Source organism: Vitis vinifera, chromosome 19, assembly GCF_030704535.1.
Source record: "Vitis vinifera cultivar Pinot Noir 40024 chromosome 19, ASM3070453v1".
Lineage (NCBI taxonomy): Eukaryota > Viridiplantae > Streptophyta > Magnoliopsida > Vitales > Vitaceae > Vitis > Vitis vinifera.
The window spans coordinates 10,010,503-10,035,846 of NC_081823.1; the positions used below are offsets into that span (position 1 = coordinate 10,010,503).

A 25,344-nucleotide genomic window follows, 5' to 3' on the forward strand; every position below is an offset into this window, starting at 1 on the left:
GGGAATCAAACGAGGGTTGCAGGGTTTTTGCTTGGATTTTCTCGGAAATCAAACGAGGATGAATTTTCCCGAAAATCGAATGGGGGATGGATTTTCTTTGGAATCAAACGGGGGTTGCAAAAATAATAATAATAATAATAACATGATTAGATTATTACCTGCGAGGATTGAGAGTGGCAGAGGAAAATAGGGCCTTTTAGGGATTCTCTCGGCTGGAGGGCAACTTCAGAAAAGGGCTTCCTTCAGAAAAGGGCTTTTTGATGCCCTATGAGAGAAGTGGGTGGCATTTTGAATTTTATATTTAGTAGAGATAAAAAAAATTAACAAATCATGAGAACAATTTTATCTCAACTTAATAGAATATGCTATAATTTTTAATAAAGTTAAAGATTAACTAAAAAAATATTAATAAAAATGATTTTATTATGTTTGATTTATTTTAAAAAAATATAAAAAATATTTTTATTTTTAAATTAATAAAATAAATAATTTTTTTAATTTAAATGAACTATATATCTAAAAATTATTTATAAATTTATAATATAAAATTACTTGAAGAAAATATTTTATTAATTAGAAAAGAAAAAAAAAATCTTTCAAACGTGTTTTTTATTTTATTTGTTCTAAATTTTTTTTTTTTATTAACTCAACCAAGCATGTTTTTTTGTTTTTGAGAACAAAAACTGTTTTTCAAAATTTAGTTCCTAAACACAATTTTTTAAAAAAAAACACCAAAAACTGTTCTTAAAAATTGTTCTCAAAAACTGTTTTCTAGAACAGTTTTCAAAAACAGCAACCAAACAGGCCCTTACTTTTTTCTTTTTAATTTTGGTGTAAAATGGGAAAAAAATATTATCTATTCATGCACTCCAATAGTGCTTTCAAATTTGTTCCACAATTACCCTCAAAAGTAAAGGACAAAGTATAAACCAATTTAATACCACATATTGACAAGTACACGTGTCATTTATTTTTATTATTTTTCTCACATCAATATATCTCTCTTACCACTTGTCACGTTTCCAATTTTTTTTTCCTCTCCTGCCACCATAATCCATTGTCACCTGTTATAGTTTTTATTATTCATTTTTTTCTTTTATATTGTTTTTAATATGCTCGTGTATTTTCTCATTAAACTTCTTTAATCTTAATTTATTTTTACTCTCTAATTTGTCTTTATTTATTGATTTTAATTATTTTTTTGACATACTAAACTTAAAATGATAATATATAATAAATAATTAATATAATAAATTAAATAAAGACAAAATATATAATGGACAAAAATGAAAGTATTATCCCACAAATAATAATAATTTTAAATATTAATTATAATAATATATTTTATAAATTAAGGTTTAAATTTAAAAATTCCATTTTATTATTTAGAAGTTTATGATATAAGATTTTTTATATTAATACTAAACAAAAAATTTATTTATTTTGTAAATTCTATCATATGTAAAAGTAAAAATATCATTCTAATACTATTTTATTATTTACATTATTTTTCTTTTAATTTTCATTTTTAATTTATCATATCAAAATCACAATAAGTGATGGTGCTTTTATCATTTTTCTTATAATTTTAAATTGTTGTGGATCTAAACTTTCTTTTGGTTCATCTTTAATTTTTAATTAAAATAAAATATAAAAGAAAATATACTTTTCATAAAAAATTGTATTTAACCTTTTATATTAATATCATAAAAAATAGGTAGATCCTTAAAAAAAAAGGTAAATTAATGCTTAGGAGAATCGGAAAAACTATCATACTTATCATGGTGTATATATTCCTTTGGGACCCTAGATAAGTAATTGGAAGTCTTTGGCCACCCCAAAAAGAACTTTGGGATCATTGGTATATCCATTCTTATTGGAACCAAGACCCCTATTTTCATTTTCATGGTTCACATATTCCTTTGGGGACCCTTGAGAAAGAATTAGAGGTTATTCCCCACTCTAAAATGGACATTGGAACTCAAGGTACATCCTAAAGACAATTTGGTACATCATTTATAAAATTTGGTACATATTTCATAAAATTTGGCACATTGTAGACCCCAAAATTTGTCCCAATTTTATTTTTACATTAAATTTGAGCCCAATTTTGTCAATAAATTTTAAAATTTTAAATCCCGATTATATGTGTTTTTTGGCACACTCACCCTTTAATTTTTATTTTAATTTTATTATTATTATTTTAAAATTGTTTTAATTTTATTTTATTTGCTATTATTATTATTATTATATTCTATTTTATTTATTTTATTTATTTTCTCTCTCCTCTCTCTTCCTTTCTCCTCCACCTACCCTCACCCACCCACTCCTTCTCTCTACTCACCACCGGCCATCATTTCACATTTCCTTTTTAATTTTTATTTTTAGTTTTTATTTTATTTTGGATTTTCATTTTTTCTCCCTCAATTTTTTACCTCCCACTCTTCTCTCTGTTCCCCAAAAACTCCCTTTGGCCGACCCCCCCTCCATTTTCCTTTCACTTCAATTTCTCCCCTCATTTCCCAAGAAGGGCAGCCCCCAATTCCCAAGAACGACTGCCATTTTTTTTGGGGCCCCCCTTCTTCTTCTTCCTCTCCCGGGTCTGCTACTGGAGGTAGAGGGGGCTCCTCCATTTTTTTTGGGTTCTCCTCACAGCCCGGATTTTTTTTCCTTTTTTATTTCATTTTTTTCTTCCTTCCCGGACACCCATTTTGGGACGGCCAGGAGCCGAGACTTCGCCCATTTTTTTTTCTTTCCTTTTTTCTTTCTTTCTTTCTTCTCTTCCATCATACTCGACTTTCAAAGGCACCAGGTCCTCCCTTCTCCCATTTCATCTCATTTCCTTCCAATCATTTTCCATTTTTTTTATTTTTTATTTTTTACCCACCAATCTCCCATTGTCGCCGGCGAGCCTCGGCCAGTCGCCACCGGTGAGCCATTGCGGCCGACGACCCATTCCTCTTCTCTCTCACTCCCTCATTCCCTCACTTCCCCCATCCCATCCGTTTTCATTATTATTATTATTATTATTATTATTATTATTATTGCCATTGTTATTGTTATTATTATTGGTATTGATATTGTTATTGTTGTTGTTATTATTTTCTTTAATTTTAATAGTAATTGTTGTTTGTGAAATTTGGATTGTTGAATTAATATGGAATTTGGGGTTAATTTGTTGTTGGTAGATTAATACATAATTTGATTTAATTTATTGTTAGTGAATTAATTTGAAATTTGTTAATTTGGGTTTGTGGGCATATTGTATTTGGTGATTAATTTGAGGATATTTAAATTATATCAATTGCATATTGTTTATTTGGACTTGGGCCTATTGTTAAGTTGTTATTTGTTTGGGCTTATTGGATTGGGTTTGAAATATTATTTCTCTTGATCATGTATTTTTTTTATGTGGGCTTGTTAATTGATGTAGATTTTGGGACCCATAATGTGGGTGAAATTTGTTGTATTATTTGAATATTTGATATGGGCTTGACCAATTTGAATTGTTTAATTTGGACATGGGACAATTGTAGTGTATATTAAACTAGGCTTAAATTATGGAGTATTAAATTTAGGTTTCGGTTGATTGTGTTTGTATCTTTGACTATTAATTTGGATGTTATAGGCTAAGACCTATAGTAATTTGGGCTCATTTTAATTGATGAAATTTATGAGACTAATTTGAAATTGGAATTTGGGTTTGAATATTTGTTTGAGATTTTATACATTTCTGGATATTTACATTTGTATTATTCTTGTTTTTGCATGGACCCACTCTACAATCTTGATGGCTGAGTACGAATTGATGACACGTGGAGCTTACTGTAAGTTTATTTGGGTACATATTTTATTTATCACTTTTATTTGGTTTTATTTTTATTAGTTTGCATAAATATTCGTTCGCATGTATTTATTGAGTGTGTACAGAATTGAACGTCGAACAAACTAGAAATTTTGTTTAAATGAGAGGAAGAAGTCAGTAAATGTGTTTTAATAAAACCACAATTTTAAAATATTATTTTTAATAAAAGAAAGTTTTTATTTTATTTTATTTTATTTTATTTTTTATTTATAAAAATTAAAAAAAAATGCATTTAGAAAAATCCAAAAGAAATGTTTTTAATGGAATTTGAAAATTTGTTTTTAAATAATATTTGTCCAAAAATTTCTTTGTTTAACAAAAATTTTCCAAATATTGTTTTGTAAATAAAGTTGTCCCAAAAATTAATTTTCAATAAAATCGTCCAAAAAAATGTTTTTTTTAAAATAAATTCTTTTTACTTAATTAAAATTGGATTAAAAGTCATTTTTAGAAATAGATGATTTATTTATTTATTTTTATTTTTATTTTTATTTTTATTTTTTCCTTTTAATTAAAAATTCTTTTGTAAATAAAGTTATGACATTTTAAATAATTTATAAAAATCACTCTTTTAAATGAAAATGAATCTAAATACTTTTGTAAATAAAATTGTAAAAATTCATTATTTTTTAGTAAAAGCAAGTAAAAAAATAATTTTTGTGCCCAAATTGAAATTTTGTAATGAATTCTTTTGATACAATAAGTGTAAATAATTTTTTTTTTTTAAATTGTATACAATTAAAAATTGAGAAAATAAATTGTTTCTTTTTATAAGTAAATAAATGGAAATCATTAATTCAAAATCATTTTTAATAAAATCCTTTGAAATTTCTTTAAAACTTTTTTTAATATCTTTTATTTGTTTAATTCAATAAATCATTTTGCATAATTCTCTTATTATTTATTTTGTGTATTTTTGTAATTAGATTTCATCATTGTTTTTGTGCATATTAATTCTCACCATGACTTGTATATTGATTATTTTTCTTGGTATCAATAATTAACCAATTAATTGCTACAATTCCCTCAATTAGTTTAGTAGAGACCGTATGTATACGGGCTTAGAGAGGTGCTACGGCTCACCACCGTACCTTCCCAAGAAGTAATCTGACCCCCGGACCCAGACTTGGTTTTTCACAAATCCATTTTTCCTTCAGGAGTCATACTTAAGGTTTTTCTCTTTCTTATTTTTTTTTCCTTTAAAAATAAAACAAAAATAAGTGGCGACTCCAAGTCTTTTTCTAAAAATCAAATTTCACTAAATAAAATAAAAAGCGAGTTTCGCCATTGAGTGAGAACACATCAAGCAAAATGCGGGGTCCACACACATCCTTAAAAATTTTTGCACATCCAATCTATGAGCTACCAGGACCTCTATATTATTACCTGTGGTTCGTTTATTTCTTTAGGGATCTTTAGGAAGTAATTAGAGGTCGTTTCTTACTCCGAAACGAACTTTGGAACCTTAGGTATATCCTTAAGGAAATTTGGTGCATTGTTAAGAAATTTTGGTACATCCAATCCTTGGGCTATTGAGACCCCTATTTATCTTCCCATGATCCATATTATTCTTTGAGGATCCTTAGGTAGTGATTGACGGTCATTCCCCACATTAAAAGGAACTTTGGCATTTTTGGTACATCATTTACAAAATTTGGTACATCCTTAAAAATATTTGATACATATGTGAGCTATTGACACCTCTATCTTATTACCCATGGTCTGTTTATTCCTTTAGGGATCTTTGGGAAGTGATTGGAGATCGTTCCCTACTCCAAAATGGACTTTGTAACCCCAGGTACATCATTGAGAAAATTCGATACATCAAATCCTTGAGCTAACGGAACACTTATCTCCATTTCCATAGTTATTTTTTCCTTTGGAGACCCTCAGGAAGTTATTGAAGGTCGTTTCCCACCTCATAATGGACTTTGGAAACATTGGTACATCATTTACAAAATTTGGTACATTCTTTACAAATTTGGAACATCCTTCACAAAATTTGATACATTATGAAGAATGTACCAAATTTTGTGAAGGATGTACCAAGGGTTCCAAAGTGCATTCCAAGGTGGGGATCGGCCCCCAATCACTTCCTTATGGGTTCCAAAATGAAATCATGTACCATCCATGTTCAAATGGGGGACCCGAAAACAATAGGATCTGATGTACCAAATTTAATGAAGGATGTACCAAATTTTGTGAAGGATGTACCAAGCGTTCCAAAGTGCATTCCGAGGTGGGGATCGGCCCCCAATAACTTCCTTATGGGTTCTAAAATGAAATCATGGATCATTCATGTTCAAATGGTGGTCCCGAAAACAATAGGATCGGATGTACCAAATTTAATGAAGGATGTACCAAATTTTGTGAAGGATGTACCAAGGGTTCCAAAGTGCGTTCCGAGGTGGGGATCAACCCTCAATCACTTCCTTATGGGTTCAAAAACAAAATCATGAACCATCCATGTTCAGATGGGGGACCCAAAAACAATAGGATCACATGTACCAAATTTAATGAAAGATGTACAAAATTTTGTGAAGAATGTACCAAATTTTGTGAAGGATGTACCAAGGATTCCAAAGTGCGTTCCAAAGTGCGTTTCGAGGTGGGGATCGACCCCCAGTCATTTCCTTATGGGTTCCAAAATGAAATCATCGACCATCCATGTTCAGATGGGGGTCTTGCATTCCGAGGTGGGGATCAGCCCCCAATCACTTCCTTATGGGTTCCAAAATGAAATCATGGACCATCCATGTTCAGATGGGGGACCTGTAAACAATAAGATCAAATGTACCAAATTTAATGAAGGATGTACCAAATTTTGTGAAGGATGTACCAAACGTTCTAAAGTGCATTCTGAGGTAGGGATCAACCCCCAATCACTTCCTTATGGGTTCCAAAATGAAATCATGGACCATCCATGTTCAAATGGGGGTATCAGAAACAATAAGATCGGATGTACCAAATTTAATGAAGAATGTACCAAATTTTGTGAAGGATGTACCAAGGGTTCCAAAGTGCGTTTCGAGGTGGCAAACGGCCCCTAATCACTTCCTTATAGGTCCAAAATGAAATCATGGACCATCCATGTTCAGATGGGGGGCCCGGAAACAATAGGATCAGATATACCAAATTTAATGAAGGGTGCACCCCTACTTTGCCTTTTGCATGTAGCATAGTAATATAATGTCACACATAGGCATGCCTTTCAAATGGAAGGTGCGCCTAGATTGCCTTTTGCACATAACATACCAAACTAATGTTATTGTATAAACAAAATTCCATTGATTCTAAGGGTATAATGTAAATGTTTGAATGTCTTCCCAATGTGTTAATGGGTCAACCTCCCTTTTACTGACTCCTCACATAACACGAATCAAATCCCCACATCATTGATTTGGCACATCCTTCACAACATTTGGTACATCATTCATTAAATTTGGTACATCCAATCCTATCACTTTCGGGACCACCATCTGAACATGAATGATCCATGATTTCATTTTGGAACCCATAAGGAAGTTATTGGGGGCCAATCCCCACCTCGAAATGCACTTTGGAACCCTTGGTCCATCCTTCACAAAATCTAGTACATCCTTCATTAAATTTGGTACATCCGATCCTATTGCTTTTGAGACCCCCATCTAAACATGGATGGTTCATAATTTCATTTAGAAACCCATAAGAAAGTGATTGGGGGCCGATCCCCACCTCGGAAAGCACTTTGGAACCCTTGGTACATCCTTCACAAAATCTGGTACATTATTCACAAAACTTGGTACATCCAATCTTATCACTTCCGGGACCCCCATCTGAACATGGATGGTCCATAATTTCATTTACAAACCCATAAGAAAGTGATTGGGGACCGATCCCCATCTCGGAATGCACCTTGGAACCCTTGGTACATCCTTCCCAAAATTTGGTACATCCTTAACAAAATTTAGTACATCCAATCCTATTGCTTATGGGACCCACATTTCAACATGGATGGTCCATGATTTCATTTTGAAACCCATAAGGAAGTTTTTGGAAGCTGATCTCCATCTCGGAATGCACTTTGGAACCCTTGGTACATCTTTCACAAAATTTGGTACATCCTTCATTAAATTTGGTACATCTGATCCTATCGCTTTCGGGACCCCTATCTAACATGGATGGTCCATAATTTCATTTAGAAACCCATAAGAAAGTGATCGGGGGCCAATCCCCACCTCGGAAATCACTTTGGAACCCTTAGTACATCATTCACAAAATCTAGTACATCCTTCATTAAATTTGGTACATCCGATCCTATAGCTTCTGGGTCCCCTATTCGAACATGGATGGTCCATAATTTCATTTTGGAACCCATAAGGAAGTATTTGGGGGCCGATCCCCACCTCGGAACGCACTTTGGAACCTTTGGTACATCCTTCACAAAATTTGGTACATCCGATCCTATCGCTTTCGGGACCCCCATCTGAACATGGATGGTCCATAATTTCATTAAGAAACCCATAAGAAAGTGATTGGGGGTCAATCCTCGCCTCGGAATGCACTTTGGAACCCTTGGTACATCCTTCACAAAATTTGGTACATCCTTCATTAAAATTTGGTACATCTTTCGTTAAATTTGATGCATTTGATCTTATTGCTTCCAATACCCCATTTTGAACATGGATTGTCCATAATTTCATTTAGAAACCCATAAGAAAGTGATTGGGGGCTGATCCCCACCTCGGAACGCACCTTGGAACCCTTGTACATCATTCCCAAAATTTGGTACATCCGATCCTATTGCTTATGGGACCCTTACTTGAACATGGATGGTCCATGATTTTATTTTGGAACCCATAAGGAAGTTTTTGGGGGCTGATCCCCACCTCGAAATGCTCTTTGGAACCCTTGGTACCTCCTTCATAAAATTTGGTACATCATTCATTAAATTTGGTACATTTGGTCCTGTCACTTTTAGGACCCCCATCTGAAAATGTATGGTCCATAATTTCATTTAGAAACCCATAAGGAAGTGTTTCGGGGCCGATCTCCACCTTAGAACATACTTTGGAACCCTTCATACATCCTTCACAAAATTTGGTACATCCTTAATTAAATTTGGTACATCCTTCATTAAATTTGGTACATCCGATCCTATCACTTTTAGGACCCTAATCTGAACATGGGTTACCTAAAATTTCATTTAGAAACCTATAAGAAAGTGAGTGGGGGCTGATCCCCATCTCGAAATGCACTTTGGAACCCTTGGTACATCATTCACAAAATCTGGTACATCCTTCATTAAATTTGGTACATCCGATCTTATCGTTTTTGGGACCCTCATCTGAACATGGATGGTCCATAAATTTCATTTAGAAACCCATAAGGAAGTTTCTGGGGGTCGATCCCCACCTTGGAACGCACTTTGGAACCCTTGGTACATCATTCACAAAATTTAGTACATACTTCATTAATTCTGGTACATCCGATCTTATTATTTCCAAGACGCCCATCTGAACATGGTTGGTCCATGATTTCATTTTGGAACCCATAAGGAAGTGATTGGGGGTTGATCCCTACCTCAAAACACACTTTGGAACGCTTGGTACATCATTCACAAAATTTGGTACATTCTTCATTAAATTTGGTACATCCAATCTTATTATTTTCGGGTCCCCCATCTGAACATGAATGACCCATGATTTTAATTTAGAACCCATAAGAAAGTGATTGAGGGTTGATCCCCACCTCGGAATGCACTTCGGAACCCTTGGTACATCCTTCACAAAATTTGGTACATTCGATACTATTGCTTTTGCGACCCCCATTTGAACATGGATGGTCCATGATTTCTTTTTGGAACCCATAAGGAAGTGATTGGGGGTCAATCCCCACCTCGGAATGCACTTTGGAGCCATTGGTACATTCTTCACAAAATTTGGTATGTTTTTCATAAAATTTGGTACATCCGATCCTATTGCTTTCGGGACCCCCATCTGAACATGGATGGTCCATAATTTCATTTTGGAACCCATAAGGAAGTGATTGGGAGCCGATCCTCACGTCAGAACGCACTTTGGAACCCTTGGTACATCCTTCACAAAATTTGGTACATCCGATCTTATTGTTTCCATGACCCCTATCTGAACATGGATGGTCTGTGATTTCATTTTGGAACCCATAAGGTAGTTATTAGGGGCCGATCCCTACCTCAGAATGCACTTTCGAATGCTTCGTACATCCTTCACAAAATTTGATACATCCTTCATTAAATTTGGTACATTCGATCCTATTGTTTCTAGGTCCCCCATCTTAACATGGATGATCCATGATTTCAGTTTAGAACCTATAAGGAAGTGATTGGGGATCGATCCCCACCTCGGAACGCACTTTGAAACCCTTGGTACATCCTTCACAAAAGTTGGTACATCCTTTATTAAATTTGGTACATCTGATTTTATTGTTTCCATGACCCCCATCTGAATAGGGATGGTCTGTGATTTCATTTTGGAACCCATAAGGAAGTTATTGGGGGCCGATCCCTACCTTAGAACGCACTTTCGAATTCTCGGTACATCCTTCACAAATTTTGGTACATCCTTAATTAAATTTGGTACATTCGATCCTATTGTTTTTGGGTCCCCCATCTGAACATGAATGGTCCATGATTTCATTTTAGAACCCATAAGGAAGTGATTGGGGATCGATGCCCACCTCGGAACGCACTTTGGAACCCTTGGTACATCTTTCATTAAATTTGGTACATCCGATGCGTTTGCTTTCAAGAGCCCCATCTAAACATGGATGGTCCATGGTTTCATTTTGGAACCCAGAAGGAAGTGATTGGGGGCCGGTTCTCACCTTGGAATGCATTTTGGAACCCTTGGTACATCCTTCACAAAATTTGGTACATCTTTCACAAAATTTAGTACATCCTTCTATTGCTTTCGGGTTCCCCATCTGAACATGGATGGTTTATGATTTCATTTTGGAACCTATAAGGAAGTGATTGGGGGCCGATCCCCACCTCGTAACGCAGTTTGGAACGCTTGGTACATCCTTCACAAAATTTGGTACACCCTTCATTAAATTTGGTACATCCGATCCTATTGTTTTCGGGACCCCCATCTGAACATGGATGGTTCATGATTTCATTTTGGAAGCCATAAGGTAGTGATTTGGGGCCGATCCCCACCTCGGAACGCACTTTGGAACCCTTGGTACACCCTTTACAAAATTTGGTACACCCTTCATTAAATTTTGTACATCCGATCCTATTGTTTCCAAGACCCTTATCTGAACATGGATAGTCCATGATTTCATTTTGGAAGCTATAAGGAAATGATTGGGGGTCGATCCCCACTTCATAACACAATCTGGAGCGCTTGATACATCCTTCATAAAATTTGGTACATCCTTCATTAAATTTGGTACATTCGATCCTATTGTTTGCGAGTCCCCCATTTGAACATGGATGGTACATGATTTCATTTTGGAACCTATAAAAAAGTGATTGGGGGCTAATCCCCACCTTGGAATGCACTTTGGAACTCTTGGTACATAGTTCACAAAATCTGGTACATCCTTCATAATGTACCAAATTTTGTGAAGGATGTACCAAATTTTGTAAATGATGTACCCAATTTTGTAAATGATGTACCAATGTTGCCAAAGTCCGTTATGAGGTTGGGAATGACCTTCAATAACTTCCTGAGAGTCTCAAAAGGAAGAAATGGACTATGGAAATGGAGATAAGTGTTCCGTTAGCTCAAGGATTGGATGTATCAAATTTTCTCAATTATGTACTTAGGGTTCCAAAGTCCATTTCGGTGTAGGGAACGATCTCCAATCACTTCCCAAAGATCCATAAAGGAATAAACGGACCATGGGTAATATGATAGAGGTTTCAATAGCTCAAGTATGTACCAAATATTTTTAAGGATGTACCAAATTTTGTAAAGGATGTACAAAGAGTGTCAAAGTTAATTCCAATGTGGGGAATGACCTTCAATCACTACCCAAGGGTCCTCAAAGCACTACAAGAAAAAATGTCATTTTTTGTAGATATTATCTTGACTTAAGGTGATATGTGTCAATATTGCCCATTTAAATGAACAACTATGACATATACAACTTGTTTAAACCAATAATGACATATATAAAATTTTGTTGAATTCTTTCATGACTTATATAATAGAATGTTGACAGATAATTTATAAGTCAATGTATAGTTAGTATGTTCATATGTCAATGTACTTATATAATGTGGCTAGCTTGACATAAAGTCAAAAGTCAAGGTACGATTTTAAACATATATGCCATTTTAATTCTAGTAAAATGATCTTAAATGACCTATGGATTATAAGTCAAGATATCATGTTATAATTACCTGTCAAGGTTCCCTATGGTATTTACAAAAAACACTCCTCATTTTCTCAAAACCCTATATTCATTTTGAGAGCTTAGGGTTTGAAACTTTTTGCTCCAAACCAAGGATGAAAATGTCGGTAATTACGAATATATCAATACTTCAATTTTACAGATATATCAGAAATATCGAAAAAATATCGGTGGAGCGAAAATTATTTAAAATTTATAGGAATGCTTGGAAAAACTCCAAAAAATGATAAAATAAGTAAGAATTCATATTTTAAAGTTATTTTGTAAATATAATTGATATAAATATAATCGAAAACAAAAACATCGGTAGACATAGATATATCAATAAATTCAATATTTGAATTTTAAGAGCAATAAATATGAATTTTGGAAGTGTATAAAGTTAGAATTGAGTTAAGAAATATTTGAATTTATTGAATAAAAATAATTTATATATAAATATAATACATATGACATTGCAATAGTCTTTGTACCAAAATGAAGATTGATGTGGTTCCACCATATTGTTAGATGAAGGGAGCCCATCTTGTTGAAGACAATATTTATTTTAAATATTTTTAAATATTTTTATTAAAACACGTTTTATTACATTTTAAATGAAAAATTAAATTAATTTATATAAAATATTTTATTTGAGATTAATTTCTAAAATTTTATTAAAAATATGTGGTAACAACTTTTTCTATTAATATTAATTTATTTAAATAATTAAGATTATTAATAATTTATTTTATCAAATTAATTTTAATTCATAAAATATTGTCCATGAAAACGGAAATTTCAATGTGATTTAATCAAAATAAAGATGGGTAACTAATAATTATTTATATAGAGAGAGGAAAATTGTTCTCATGATTTGTTTCATTTTTTATTTTATTTTATCTCTACTAACTATAAAAATCAAAAGGGGCACCGCTTCTCTCACTTGGGGCCTCGGGCATCAAGAAGCCTTTTTCTAAAGTTGCTCTCCAAACGAGAGAATCTGCCCTTCTCTGCGACTCTCAATCCTCGTAGGTACTAATTTAATCATGTTATTATTATTATTATTATTTTTGCAACCCCCGTTTGATTCCCAAGAAAATCCATCCCCCATTGGATTTTCGGGAAAATTCATCCTTGTTCGATTTCCGAGAAAATCCATGCAAAACCCCTGAGGAAAACCACAAAAATTGCTTTTTTTTTTTTTGCTCCTTGTGTTTTCTCTTTGCAAAACCCCCATTTGATTCCCAAGAAAATCCATCTCCCATTCCATTTTCGAGAAAGTTCATCCTTGTTCGATTTCCGAGAAAATCCATGCAAAACCCCTGAGGAAAACCACAAAAATTGCTTTTTTTTTTTTTGCTCCTTGTGTTTTCTCTTTGCAAAACCCCCATTTGATTCCCAAGAAAATCCATCTCCCATTCCATTTTCGAGAAAGTTCATCCTCGTTTGCTTTTCAAGAAAATCCATGCAAAACCCCCAAGGAAAACCAAAAAAATTGCATTTTATTTGCTCCCTGTGTTTTCTCTTTGCAAAACCCCTGTTTGATTCCCAAGAAAATCCTTCCCCCATTCAATTTATGGGAAAATTCATCATCGTTTGATTCCCAAGAAAATCCATCTCCTATTCGATTTCCGAGAAAATTCGCCCTTGTTTGATTTTCGAGAAAATCCATGCAAAACCCCCAAAGAAAACCAAAAAAATTGTTTTTTTTTTTTTTTTTTTTGCTCCTTGTGTTTTTTGGATATGTTCTAGAGGTCTCTTTGCTTTTGTGCCATTGGATTTAAATTTCACGAACCCCAAATCCACGATTTTTGAGCCAAGCTTAAAAACACAACTTTTGCCTACAAATCATGATCAGATTACCAAATAGCATCTTATGTTTTTTTTTAAAAAAAAAAAAAAAATTGGATAGATTTTGTATCCTATGCACGGGCTGGACTGGTAGGAAATATTGGAAAATTTCTTGAAAAATTGGTAAAAATACCGATAAATACATGCTTGTTGGGTTTCAAATCAAATGGGTTCTTCTTCCCTGGGCACTTAATTTTGTGGCTTTGAATGGGTCTTTGCCTCTTTCAATCGATTAAATGAAGGTATGGAAATGGTAATATTTCATCTTTTTATTTGTTCTTGTTAGTTAAATTCTAATAATCTATTTTCCTCTTTTGGTCATGTAGAACATCATTGAATCAAGATTATGTTGATTTTGGTTTCACCTACATTAAACTTGAGATCAGAAACCTCAAATTTTCCACATATTAGATCTTTAGTTACTGGGTACGTTCTGGTTTGCTTTGTGATTTATTGAAGAAAAAGTGTGGATTGTGTGATGGTTGAAATATTTAGTTACTGGGTTTTTTGGTTTTGAGTCTCAAATGGACTTGTCAAGTTGTAAGCATTTGAGATTCTTTGGCTGCCATTTGAATTCTAGACATGCAAATGTGTTGCTTTGGTTTTTAGAGTTGTTTTGCTCCCCACATTCTTTGGCTTTGGTGGGGTTGTTTAGAACAACTTTTTGGTGATCAACAACAGTTCATTGTCCTCAAATTCCAAGCTCCAAATGTGGAAAGACAAGTTCTTGGAGGTTCCTTAGATTTTATAAGAATAAGTTCTTTTTGTATAGAAAAATAATTTAAAAAAACTTAAATGAGTAGTTTTAGATGAAACCAGGTATAGTTTGCATTTACATAAATTTGGAGTTCAATAAGATGTCATATTTATTTTTTTCATGTACCTTTCTGTAGAGCTTGGTAAACTATAGTTGGTTGTGTTGTCATTTTTTTCTTGGTCTTTCTAAGCAACCAAATGAAGCATTTGTGCATGATTTGTAGGCTATCTTTGACTTGTATAGTTTGATGGAAACCTTGACATTTAAGGGAAAGTGTTAGGTTAAAAAATCATAATAATGATCTAAATAGTTAAATATCTTGGTTGAAGTTGGATCAAAACAATAACTTCATTAGGTTAAAATGATTTATGTTTTAGGTTTTGCTCCTAGGTTTAGCCTATATGTTTTTGCTATATCAATATTTTAATATTTCAGAGTTGGTTTGTTTACTTGTGTTATTGAGAAATAATCTATTATTGTCTAATAAAGGTGTAGTGGCTAGCTTGCTATTAAAATTCTTCATAAAGCTTGATATTTGATTGCTTCTCATTATACATTTTTCTTTTTAATTTGCTAATATGCTCTATATTTTTTGCTATAGATTCAAAGTTTGGGTGTTGGAAATTTAAGGCTTTCCTATAAAGTAATGCTTTAAGATGGAGGCAAGAGACTTGGTTGTAGATATATACATGGGCAACTTAATTTAAGTTTATGTATATTGTCTTATAGTGTGTTTTTAATTTCGTTGTATATTATATGAGTTTCTTCTATATAGAGAAATTGGGGACAACTTTAAACGAGTTCATTGATTTATGCTTTAATTAATAATTAAATGCATATTAAATATGTTTTGATTATATATAAAATCATGATAATTTGATTCTCATTATCATTCTTAAATAATATCAAATTGATTATACATGGCAACAGGTTCAATTTTTCATAAAAAAATAATGTTAAAATTTTTCGAGGGGAACCTCGATAGTTGTACTTATTCCCTACATTGACATATATAAGCCAATTATGATATATATAAAATCTAACCTTGACATATGTATCTAAAAGCCTTGATATATGTGGGGTTAATCATGACATATATGATACCTAACCTTGACATTTGTTGGACTAATCTTAACAAAAGAGTGAGTTAACATTGACATAAGATTAAGTAATCTTGATATAAGTTGAATCCAACCTTAACATATATGAAAGAAACATTGACATATCATATACTAATAAGATTTCATCATTTGTAAAAATAGAGAAAATCTTAACATATGTATATGTCAAGTTACCTTTAAACTTTTCTTGTCATTGGCATAGATAACATATATGAACAATAACCTACCTTCACAGATATACCTTACATTGACAGTGAAAAACTGTCAACGAAGGCTTTTTTTCTTGTACTAAAGGATAATATGGACCATGGGAAGATAGATAGGGGTCTCGATAAGCCAAGGATTGGATGTACCAAAATTTCTTAACGATGCACCAAATTTCCTTAAGGATATACCTAAGGTTCCAAAGTTCGTTTTGAAGTAGAGAACGACCTCTAATTACTTCCTAAAGATCCATAAAGAAATAAACGAACCACGGGTAATAATATAGAGGTCTTGGTAGCTCATGGATTGGATGTACAAAATTGTTTTAAGGATATGCCAAATTTTATGAATTATGTACCAAACTTTATAAATGATTTACCAAATTGTCTTTAGGATGTACCTTGGGTTCCAATGTCCATTTTAGGGTGGGGAATAACCTCTAATTCTTTCTCAAGGGTCCCCAAAGGAATATATGAACCATGGAAATGAAAATAGGAGTCTTGGTTCCTCTAAGAATGGATATACCTAGGATCCCAAAGTTCTTTTTGGGGTAGGTAATCGAGGGTCCCAAAGGAATATATACACTATGATAAGTATGATAGTGTTTCCGATTCTCCTAAGCATTAATTTACCTATTATTTTTAAGGATGTACCTATTTTTTATGAAATTAATATAAAAAGTTAAGTACAATTTTTTATGAAAAATATATTTTCTTTTATATTTTATTTTAATTAAAAATTAAGATTTTAACCAAAAAAAAGTTAGATCCACAATCAGTTTAAAATCATAAAAAAATGATAAAAACACCATCACTTATTGTGATTTTGATATGATAAATTTAAAATAAAAATAATGTAAATTATAAAATAGTGTTACAATGATATTTTTACTTTTACATGTGATGGAATTTACAAAATAAATAAATCTTTTGTTTAGTATTAATATAAAAAATCTTATATCATAAACTTCTAAATAATAAAATGGAATTTTAAAATTTAAACCTTAATTTATAAAATGTATTATTATAACTAATATTTAAAATCATTACTATTTGTGGCCGGGATAATATTTTCATTTTTGTCCATTATATATTTTGTTTTTATTTAATTTATTATATATTATCATTTTAAGTTTAATATGTCAAAAAAATAATTAAAATCAATAAATATAGACAAATTAGAGAGTAAAAATAAATTTAAATTAAAGAAGTTTTATGAGAAAATGCACGAGCATATAAAAAAGAATATAAAAGAAAAAAAAGAAAAATAATAATTAAAAATATAATAGGTGACAATGGATTATGGTGGCAGAAGAGGAAAAAAAAAAAAATGGAAACGTGACAAGTGGTAAGGGAGATATATTGATATGAGAAAAATAATAAAAATAAATGACACATGTACTTGTTAACAGGTGGTATTAAATTGTTGTGTATTTTGTCCTTTACTTTTAAGGGTAATTGTGAAACAAATTTGAAAGCATTATTGGAGTTCATGAATAAACAATATTTTTTCCCATTTTACACCAAAATTAAAAAGAAATAAGTAAAGTTCCAAAATCTCATATTTTTTGTAGTTTGTGTATGGTTAGATGATTTTTTCTTTCTATGATGGTTTCCTTTTCCTTGTTTCTTTTTCTTTTTCTTTTTCTTTCTTTTTTAATTGTCTCTTTGGTTTATTTGATTACATGCATTTTTGGGTGCGATTTCTTATGTAGATGCTGTAGGTTGTTCATTAGTGGGCTTCTTTATTATATACGATTGTAAAGTCCAGTAGTGAGTATAATAGTCTTTATCCTTGCCTTTTTGTGAGCTCTTATTTCAGAACAATTCTCCAAAATTTGGGACCAGACCCAGAGATATTCCGTACTATGAATGGTGTTTGTCTTCTGTGCCTTTGAAATTTTAGTTATATACCTAAGAAGGGACGAACTAATTAATTTTAGTTAAAAATTAAAGGTCTAAACGCTGTGTTCGGAATTGACCTACAAAATTTCTTCTTTTCACACGGTATTTAAACTCTAGAATTTTGGAATTGCATTTAAGAATTCAAATGAGATCCTTCTATTAACCTAGTCGTGCACCAGGAAAGCACGTGCTTCCGTCCAACAGTATCCTAATTATATTGCATGTTGATGCTTGTGCCCCTTAGTAGTTGACTTTGGAGGGAATTCGGAATATCTTAAGATTTACTTAGAGTATGTTTGATAGTAATTTTAAGAAGTATTTTCAACATTTATAATAATTGAAAATTTTCATTCTTCAAGTATTAAAAATATTATAAATACTTCTATAATTATTGCTAAACGCACTCTTAATGGAGGGGCAGAAGGCAGCTACTGGTGCACTTGGGCTATCCGCAGACTTTGATGCTAATCTTCCAAAAATCACTGTTAGTTTATTGTCCTTTATATTTTGTGAAGTTGAAAATCTAGCAATTAACCACCATCGATTAACATAGAGCCTCATAACTAATAGAATTTATAATTTTAATTACCCAAAAAAAGGGCCATTTGCAGATGTAGTTAGACCTAGCTCATTTATGCAGAATATTGCTACAAAGGCATCAACAGTTGTCTTGGAGCTCTTAGCAATAAGATGGAAGTTCTAGCCTTCCTTTTAGTGAAAGAATGAGACAGCATTATCAAATTAAAAATCAATTTAACCCCATATAGTAGTCTTCCCACAATGGTTATAAACCATTATTTTCTTGTATCATTTGGAATAGTGTAGAATAATGATTTGATATTGGGTGTTCATCAGTCTAATATATGGAGATGGATTTAGGATAGTTATGATGTTGGCCTGGCTAATTAATTTGCTAGTTTGCTTTCTTAATGAATTCAGCCCTTTGTTAAGAGAATTGCAATCTCTGTTACTCGGAACATCCAAAGAGAGAAACAAGGTCTAATTGAAGAACAAGAAAGGTACAACTTATTAATAGGCCGGGCATGATCCATGCTAAACCTCACATGATGGAGCAATTAGGTTCATCTGCATAGCCCATGCTAGCAATTAAAACCTGTTGGCTTTGACAACAAGTCTTCGGAGCTGGCTTCGGATCTGGCTTTGGCTTTTCATCACCTTTGCCCTTGTCAACTTTTTCCTTTACTTCTTCCACGCTTACAAGAGTCGCATACCCAAGCTTCTTCCTCAGACAGTGGGTCAAGCTAGCTGAATCAACTCCGTCTCCAATCACCACAACCCGATCTTTTTCTGCTCCTTCTATTGCCACTGAGATCACACCTGTCACATAATCACAAAAGCCCAAAAATCGATCGACTGGGACTAGAATAAATGATTTGAAATAACAAGGCTTTATACTTTCTGTGAACTTCTTGTGGAAAGAAAAATAGTGTTGAAATGTGTATCATACCTTCTTCAACTGCAGCAATCTTCATGGCTTTGGTTCTGCATTTGTCACAGTTCATTTGCACTTTCACAATTATCTTTTGCTACACCATCACACAAGGAACATATCCAAATCTGTTATATCTATAATTTCGTATGCTTCTTTTTGGATCCAGCTAGAACAGATTAAGCTACACAATAAACAAAAAGCATCAATGGAGTTCCAGATCAAAAGGCTCACCTTCATGTTTTGCACTAGGCGAACACAAGGCAACTTTTTTGAATCTCTGACTGAATCTCTGTGAACTTAATTGGCAATGATGCCGAAGGGGAAGACTGACTTCCTCTTATATATGAGAGTTTCAGGGCAAACTTCTTCTGTTTAACTTCGAATACAGCCAGATCTATTCATAATAACTTTTGAGATTTAGACAGTGTATCTGACCATCTCAGCACTGCAGTTCTATAGACTAAGTCAATATTCATCCAGCATGTGCAAGTAATTTTCTAGGCTGTGAGTGGTATGTCCTTACTTGATTAATTTATTCCCCACCAGCTTGCAATTCATGAAAACTCAATGCCCAACAGCGACTTTTATCAAGAAAATCAAACTTACTAGAAGCTAAATTAGAGCCCGTTTGACCATGGTTCAAAGTCGCGGTATCAGTCATTGACTCGGAGGGTCGTGAGGCATATTGGTCTCGGTGTCTCGATTTTGTATCGTACGATACGCAAAATAAGATAATTAGAAATTTCAAAAAATTATAAAAATATTATATAAATTAAAAAATAGATATAATTGAATAAACTGAAAAATTTAATAAAACAATATTTTTTTTTTCACATTTAGCTCAAAATTATTTGTGATAATATTAAAAATTGAGGATTTAATTCTCACCTTGCCATATAAATACTTTAATTTATCATTAAACCTCATCCATACCTTTCATATCATTTTACTTTAGCAAATCGGGACCTAATTCTTCTAATATGTTACTATTAAATCATATCTCATAAATTCATATAAAAGACATTTTTTTACTTTACTAATTTGAGCTTCTCCCACCCTCGCACACCACCATTGCTGTCAAGAGTCAAGACCCATAACACCACCTGCAATTGCAAATTTGCAACCGTGCAAGACCCAACACGGGAAGGGGAGCAATCTAACTGTGAGGGGGTTGTCTTGTCAATGTCGCCGATGAAAGATTCAGTCCACTGGATGAGTCACCACTACCGACACCAAAGCTCCACCCTCTAGTAATGCTCGATTTTGAGGAAAATCATGCAAGTAAATCCTAAATCATGGTCTCATCCTTCGGTGGTTTCTCCGCTTATTTTTGAACGGGTCATGGGTTGGGTTTTTTCTTCTTTGATCTTCTCATTGATGATTTAAAATTTTAGAATAGGTGTTTGCTTTTGAAAGGGCAATCTCCGATTTTTTTTTATTCTCTATAACCTAATTGAGTCAACCGAGTTAACTCAGAAACTCAGATGAGTCAGCCAAGTCTTACCAATTCCTAGCCGAGTTCGTGCATAATACCGTATCTAGTATCGGTCTCGTCGCGGCAGGTGTCAAGGTGAATACGACTCGACCGAGTTGTACCAGACTTAGCCGATACTTTGAACCCTGCTTTTGACAGTGATTTTAGGAAGTGTTTTAAAGTTTTTTAACACTTAAAATTTTTATCATTCAAATGTTAAAAATGTTAAAAACATTTTCTAGAATTACTACCAAATTTAACAACCAAAATCTTTTGTATATTTTTGCAATCCATATTGTACATTTATATAGCAAATTGTCTCAAGTTATGTTTGATTTCCAGAAAATTTAAGAGAAAAATGCAAGAGAAAAAAAAAAGAAAAAAAAAAAGAAAGAAAGTAAAAAATAGATTTAAAATTAATAAATTATTTTTATATATTACTCAAAACTCATTTCATTAATTTTAATTTTTCTATATAAGGAATAAATAATTTGAAAATATATAAATTTTTAACTAATTTTAATTATATTCAATCTTCTTTCCCATTTTTCATAATAAAACAATATATGAGAAAATAATTTTCTTCAATATTTTTTTTTTTAATTTCTTTGATACTTTCAAAACCTAAAGATAACCAAGTTTTACATTTTTTTTTCAGTCAAATTTTTTTAAAAAATAAGTAACAAGTAAAAGAAAAATTAAAAACAAACATTTAAAGTATTTTGAAAGCAAATTGTATTTGGTATTAAACTAAAAAAACAAGCATCATATTAATCTTCTCTTTTATTATTAGTTGTATGTTGACAAGGCTACCCTTCTTTTCATGATTTGAATTAGTTTAATATATACTTTTAGAAACACTAATGGGTAGGCTGATGGAGTGGTTAAAAGAAACTTCGGACCTATGTTTTTCTTTTGTTTTTAAAAATTGATGAAAACAACTCGACTTGTTTTCTAAAATTTTTTCTCTTTTTCACCTTATTTTTAAAAATTGTTTCTAGAGAACAATGACCAAGTAGTGTTAAATTTTTTAAAACAGTGTTACATTTTTTAAAACAAAGTTTTCCATTTTTAAAAATTGAAAATTGTTTTTAAATCATACAACCAAACAGACTCTAAATGACGCAAACTTACTATTTAATTTTAGTAGATCAAAGATTCTTATTTTTGATCGAGAAAGGAAAAGTAGAGAATAGTCTTAGAACTTTAAGATGATTTAGAATTAAGGATGATGAAATGGAATCGGTCTTGATATGTATGAAGAACATCAACATTAAATTTGAAAATATTAACAAATAATTGCAAACAATAATGTAGAAATATGAGACAAACAAATTATTAGAGTTTGGTGACTTAAATTCTTTTTCGTCTTACCCGAAAAGCTTGCGGTGCGATATATATGATGAAACTAAAATTATGAGACTTTTTCGGGGGTTTGTGGTGGTAGAAAAGGGGTTGGGCCTATGCGGGGGCTTGCCCTTGTGGTAGATACTATCAAGGAAACTGATAATTTCAAACAAGTGCCAACTCAAGTCTAGCTGTCACCATGAACATTACCAGATTTTGTGCCTTCCATGATCATAGGATCAGTTTCCTATCTTTGTAAATATTGCTTTTAATTGTGATTGTAAATTTACTTTTCTGTTACATATTTTTGAATGCCTAAAATTAGGCCTCTCGGGTTGTAAAAAGATATAGAATATGAATAGAAAGAAGTGTGAATTCTCTTTAATATACATGTGTATATGTGTGATGATGTATAGTCTTAAGGTTATGATAATTATGCTTCTACCATAGTCGCTCTAAACTCTCCCCTCTTATACCAATTTTTAACATAGTGGATCTTCTTCTCCTCTTCTCGTAGTTTTTTTGGTCTAAGGTTTTCCACATAAATCTATATGCTCTTATTTTATTTTGTCTTATTGCGACAATTATCTTTTGCTGCACCATCATGCAAGGAATGTATCCAAATATGTTATAACTATAATTTCATATGCTTCTTTTTGGATCCAGCTAGAACAGCTTAAGCTACACAATAAACAAAAAACATCAATGAAGTTCCAGATCAAAAGGCTCACCTTCGTGTTTTTCACTAGGCGAACACAAGGCAGCCTTTTTGAGTCTTTGACTGAATCTCTATCAACTCAATAGGCAATGATGAAGAAAGGGAAGAGATTGACTTCTTAAATATAAGAGTTTCAGGGCAAAATTCTTCTATTTGACTTCGAATACAGCCAGATCTATACAATAATAACTACTGAGATTAGATGAAGTGTATTTAAACATCTCAACGCTGCGGTTCTATAAACCAAGTCAAATATTAATCCAGCATGCAGCATGTGCAAGGAATTTTTAAGCCAATTATTGGTATGTTCTTACTCGATTTATTCCGCGCCAGCTTGCAATTCATGAAAACTCAATGGTCAATGACTTTTATCAAGAAAATCAAACTTACCAGAACCTAAATCCTTTTTTGCTCCTTTTATAACCATTGAGATCACACCTGTCACATAATCATAAAAGCCCAAAAATCGATCAAGTGGACTATGAATTAGTGATTTGACATAACAAGGCATTATACTTTGTATGAACTTCTTGTGAAAGTAAAATAGTGTTTAAATGTGTATCATACCTTCTGCAACTGCAGCAATCTTCATGGCTTTGGATCTGCATTTGCCACAGTTCATTAGCACTTTCACAATTATCTTTTGCTGCATCATCATACAAGGAACATATCAAAATCTTTCATAGCTATAATTGCATATGCTTCTTTTTAGATCCAGCTAGAACAGCTTAAGCTATACAATAAACAAAAAGCATCAATGGAGTTCCAGATCAAAAGGCCCACCTTCATGTTTTGCAGTAGGCCAACACAAGGCAATGATGCAGAAGGGGAAGAGACTAACTTCTTATATATGAGAGTTTCAGGGCAAAATTCTTCTGTTTGACTTCGATTACAGCCAGATCTATACATAATAACTACGGCGATTCCATAGACCAAGTCAATATTCCTCACACGGCAATTCCGGAGACTAAGTCAATATTCCTCTCACGGCAATTCCATAGACTAAGTCAATATTCATCCAGCATGTGCAAGGAATTTTCAAGGCTATCAATGATATGTTCTTACTTGATTAATTTATCCCCCGCCAACTTGTAATTCATGAAAACTCAATGGCCAGTGGCTTTATCAAGAAAATCAAAATAACTTGGAATCTAAATTAGTTGAACTTCTTTAACTTTCAAAATGTTTTGTATATTTTTGCATTCCATTATCTTACTTTATGTTTGATTTTCATAAAATTTAAGAAAAAAATATAAGGAAAAAATAATAAAAAAAGAAGAAAAATAAAAAATAGATTTAAAGTTAATAAATTATTTTTATATATTCATCTAAATTCATTTCATTTATTTTAATTTTTTATACAAGGAATAAATAATTTGAAAATATATAAAATTTTAATTATATTTTTTTTTCCATTTTTCATAATAAAACAAAATATGAGAAAATATATATTTTTTTAAATATTTTTTCTTAATTTCTTTTATTCTTTGAAAAACCAAAGAAAACCTTAGCAAACCTTTTGTTTCTCTCAAAGAGTTTTACATTTTACTAGCAATTTTTTGAATCTCTATTATATGTGCAATCTCTATCTGCAGATTTTAATGCAAAGCTTCCAAAAATCACTGTTGGTTTATTATCCTTTATATTTTGTGAAGTTGAAAATCTAGCAATTAACCACCATCGCTTAACATAGCCTCAGAACTAATATAATTTGTAATGGTAATTACCAAAAAAAAAAAATGGCATTCGGATAGAGGAACAGTTTGGTGGAGAATATCATTTGAAAGATCCAGTACCAACCGCCGACCAGAAAGAGCTTGATCCAGGACTTTAAAAACGCTCGTTAGGTATCTGGGAAATATCAGTGGCTTTTGCAGAGAACTTGGAGAAAGGCTCGACGGCGGCCACCTGATCAAGCTTACTGGAAGTCGCGCGACCGAAGTTGGTCTGATCGTAGGAGCCAGAAATCATCACCATAGGCCAAGCGTTGGCAGCGGCGTTGGGGGCCCGGCCAGGCCGTGGACACAGCCAAGGCCAGAGACGGTGAGAAGGAGGTCGGACTTGCCGGTAAGATAGCCGTAGGAGGAGGCAGCATAGACCGCCGATTGCTAGTTGTGGAAGGCGAGGAAGCGAATGCCGATTGACGGTTGGCGAATGAGGTGACCGGATACCGACGGCTCCAAACATATATTTTATCAAATCGGAGATTCATCTCAAAGCTTGAATTCTTGTTTTGTGCTCTTCACAGGTGACGAAGAAGAGAAGAAAAAAAAACTCTTCACAGCC

General features: G+C 32.5%; 1 protein-coding gene and 1 long non-coding RNA gene across 2 annotated transcripts; one reads left to right on the forward strand and one right to left on the reverse strand.

The window, feature by feature from the left end:
• The first annotated feature begins 13,167 nt into the window (after positions 1–13,167).
• Positions 13,168–15,627, forward strand: LOC109121751 (uncharacterized). The gene is made up of 2 exons (XR_002029052.2): positions 13,168–13,261; positions 15,439–15,627. It is a non-coding gene; the product is annotated as an uncharacterized LOC109121751 (long non-coding RNA).
• A 3,499-nt stretch (positions 15,628–19,126) lies between these two features.
• LOC100853541 (heavy metal-associated isoprenylated plant protein 47) lies at positions 19,127–19,966 on the reverse strand. Its single transcript, XM_010646361.3, has 3 exons — positions 19,751–19,966; positions 19,535–19,613; positions 19,127–19,404 (listed from the first exon to the last, which is right to left on the reverse strand). The coding sequence occupies exons 1-3, from the start codon at positions 19,754–19,756 to the stop codon at positions 19,127–19,129; spliced, it is 363 nt and encodes a 120-aa protein (XP_010644663.1). The 5' UTR covers positions 19,757–19,966.
• Between the last annotated feature and the right edge of the window lie 5,378 nt (positions 19,967–25,344).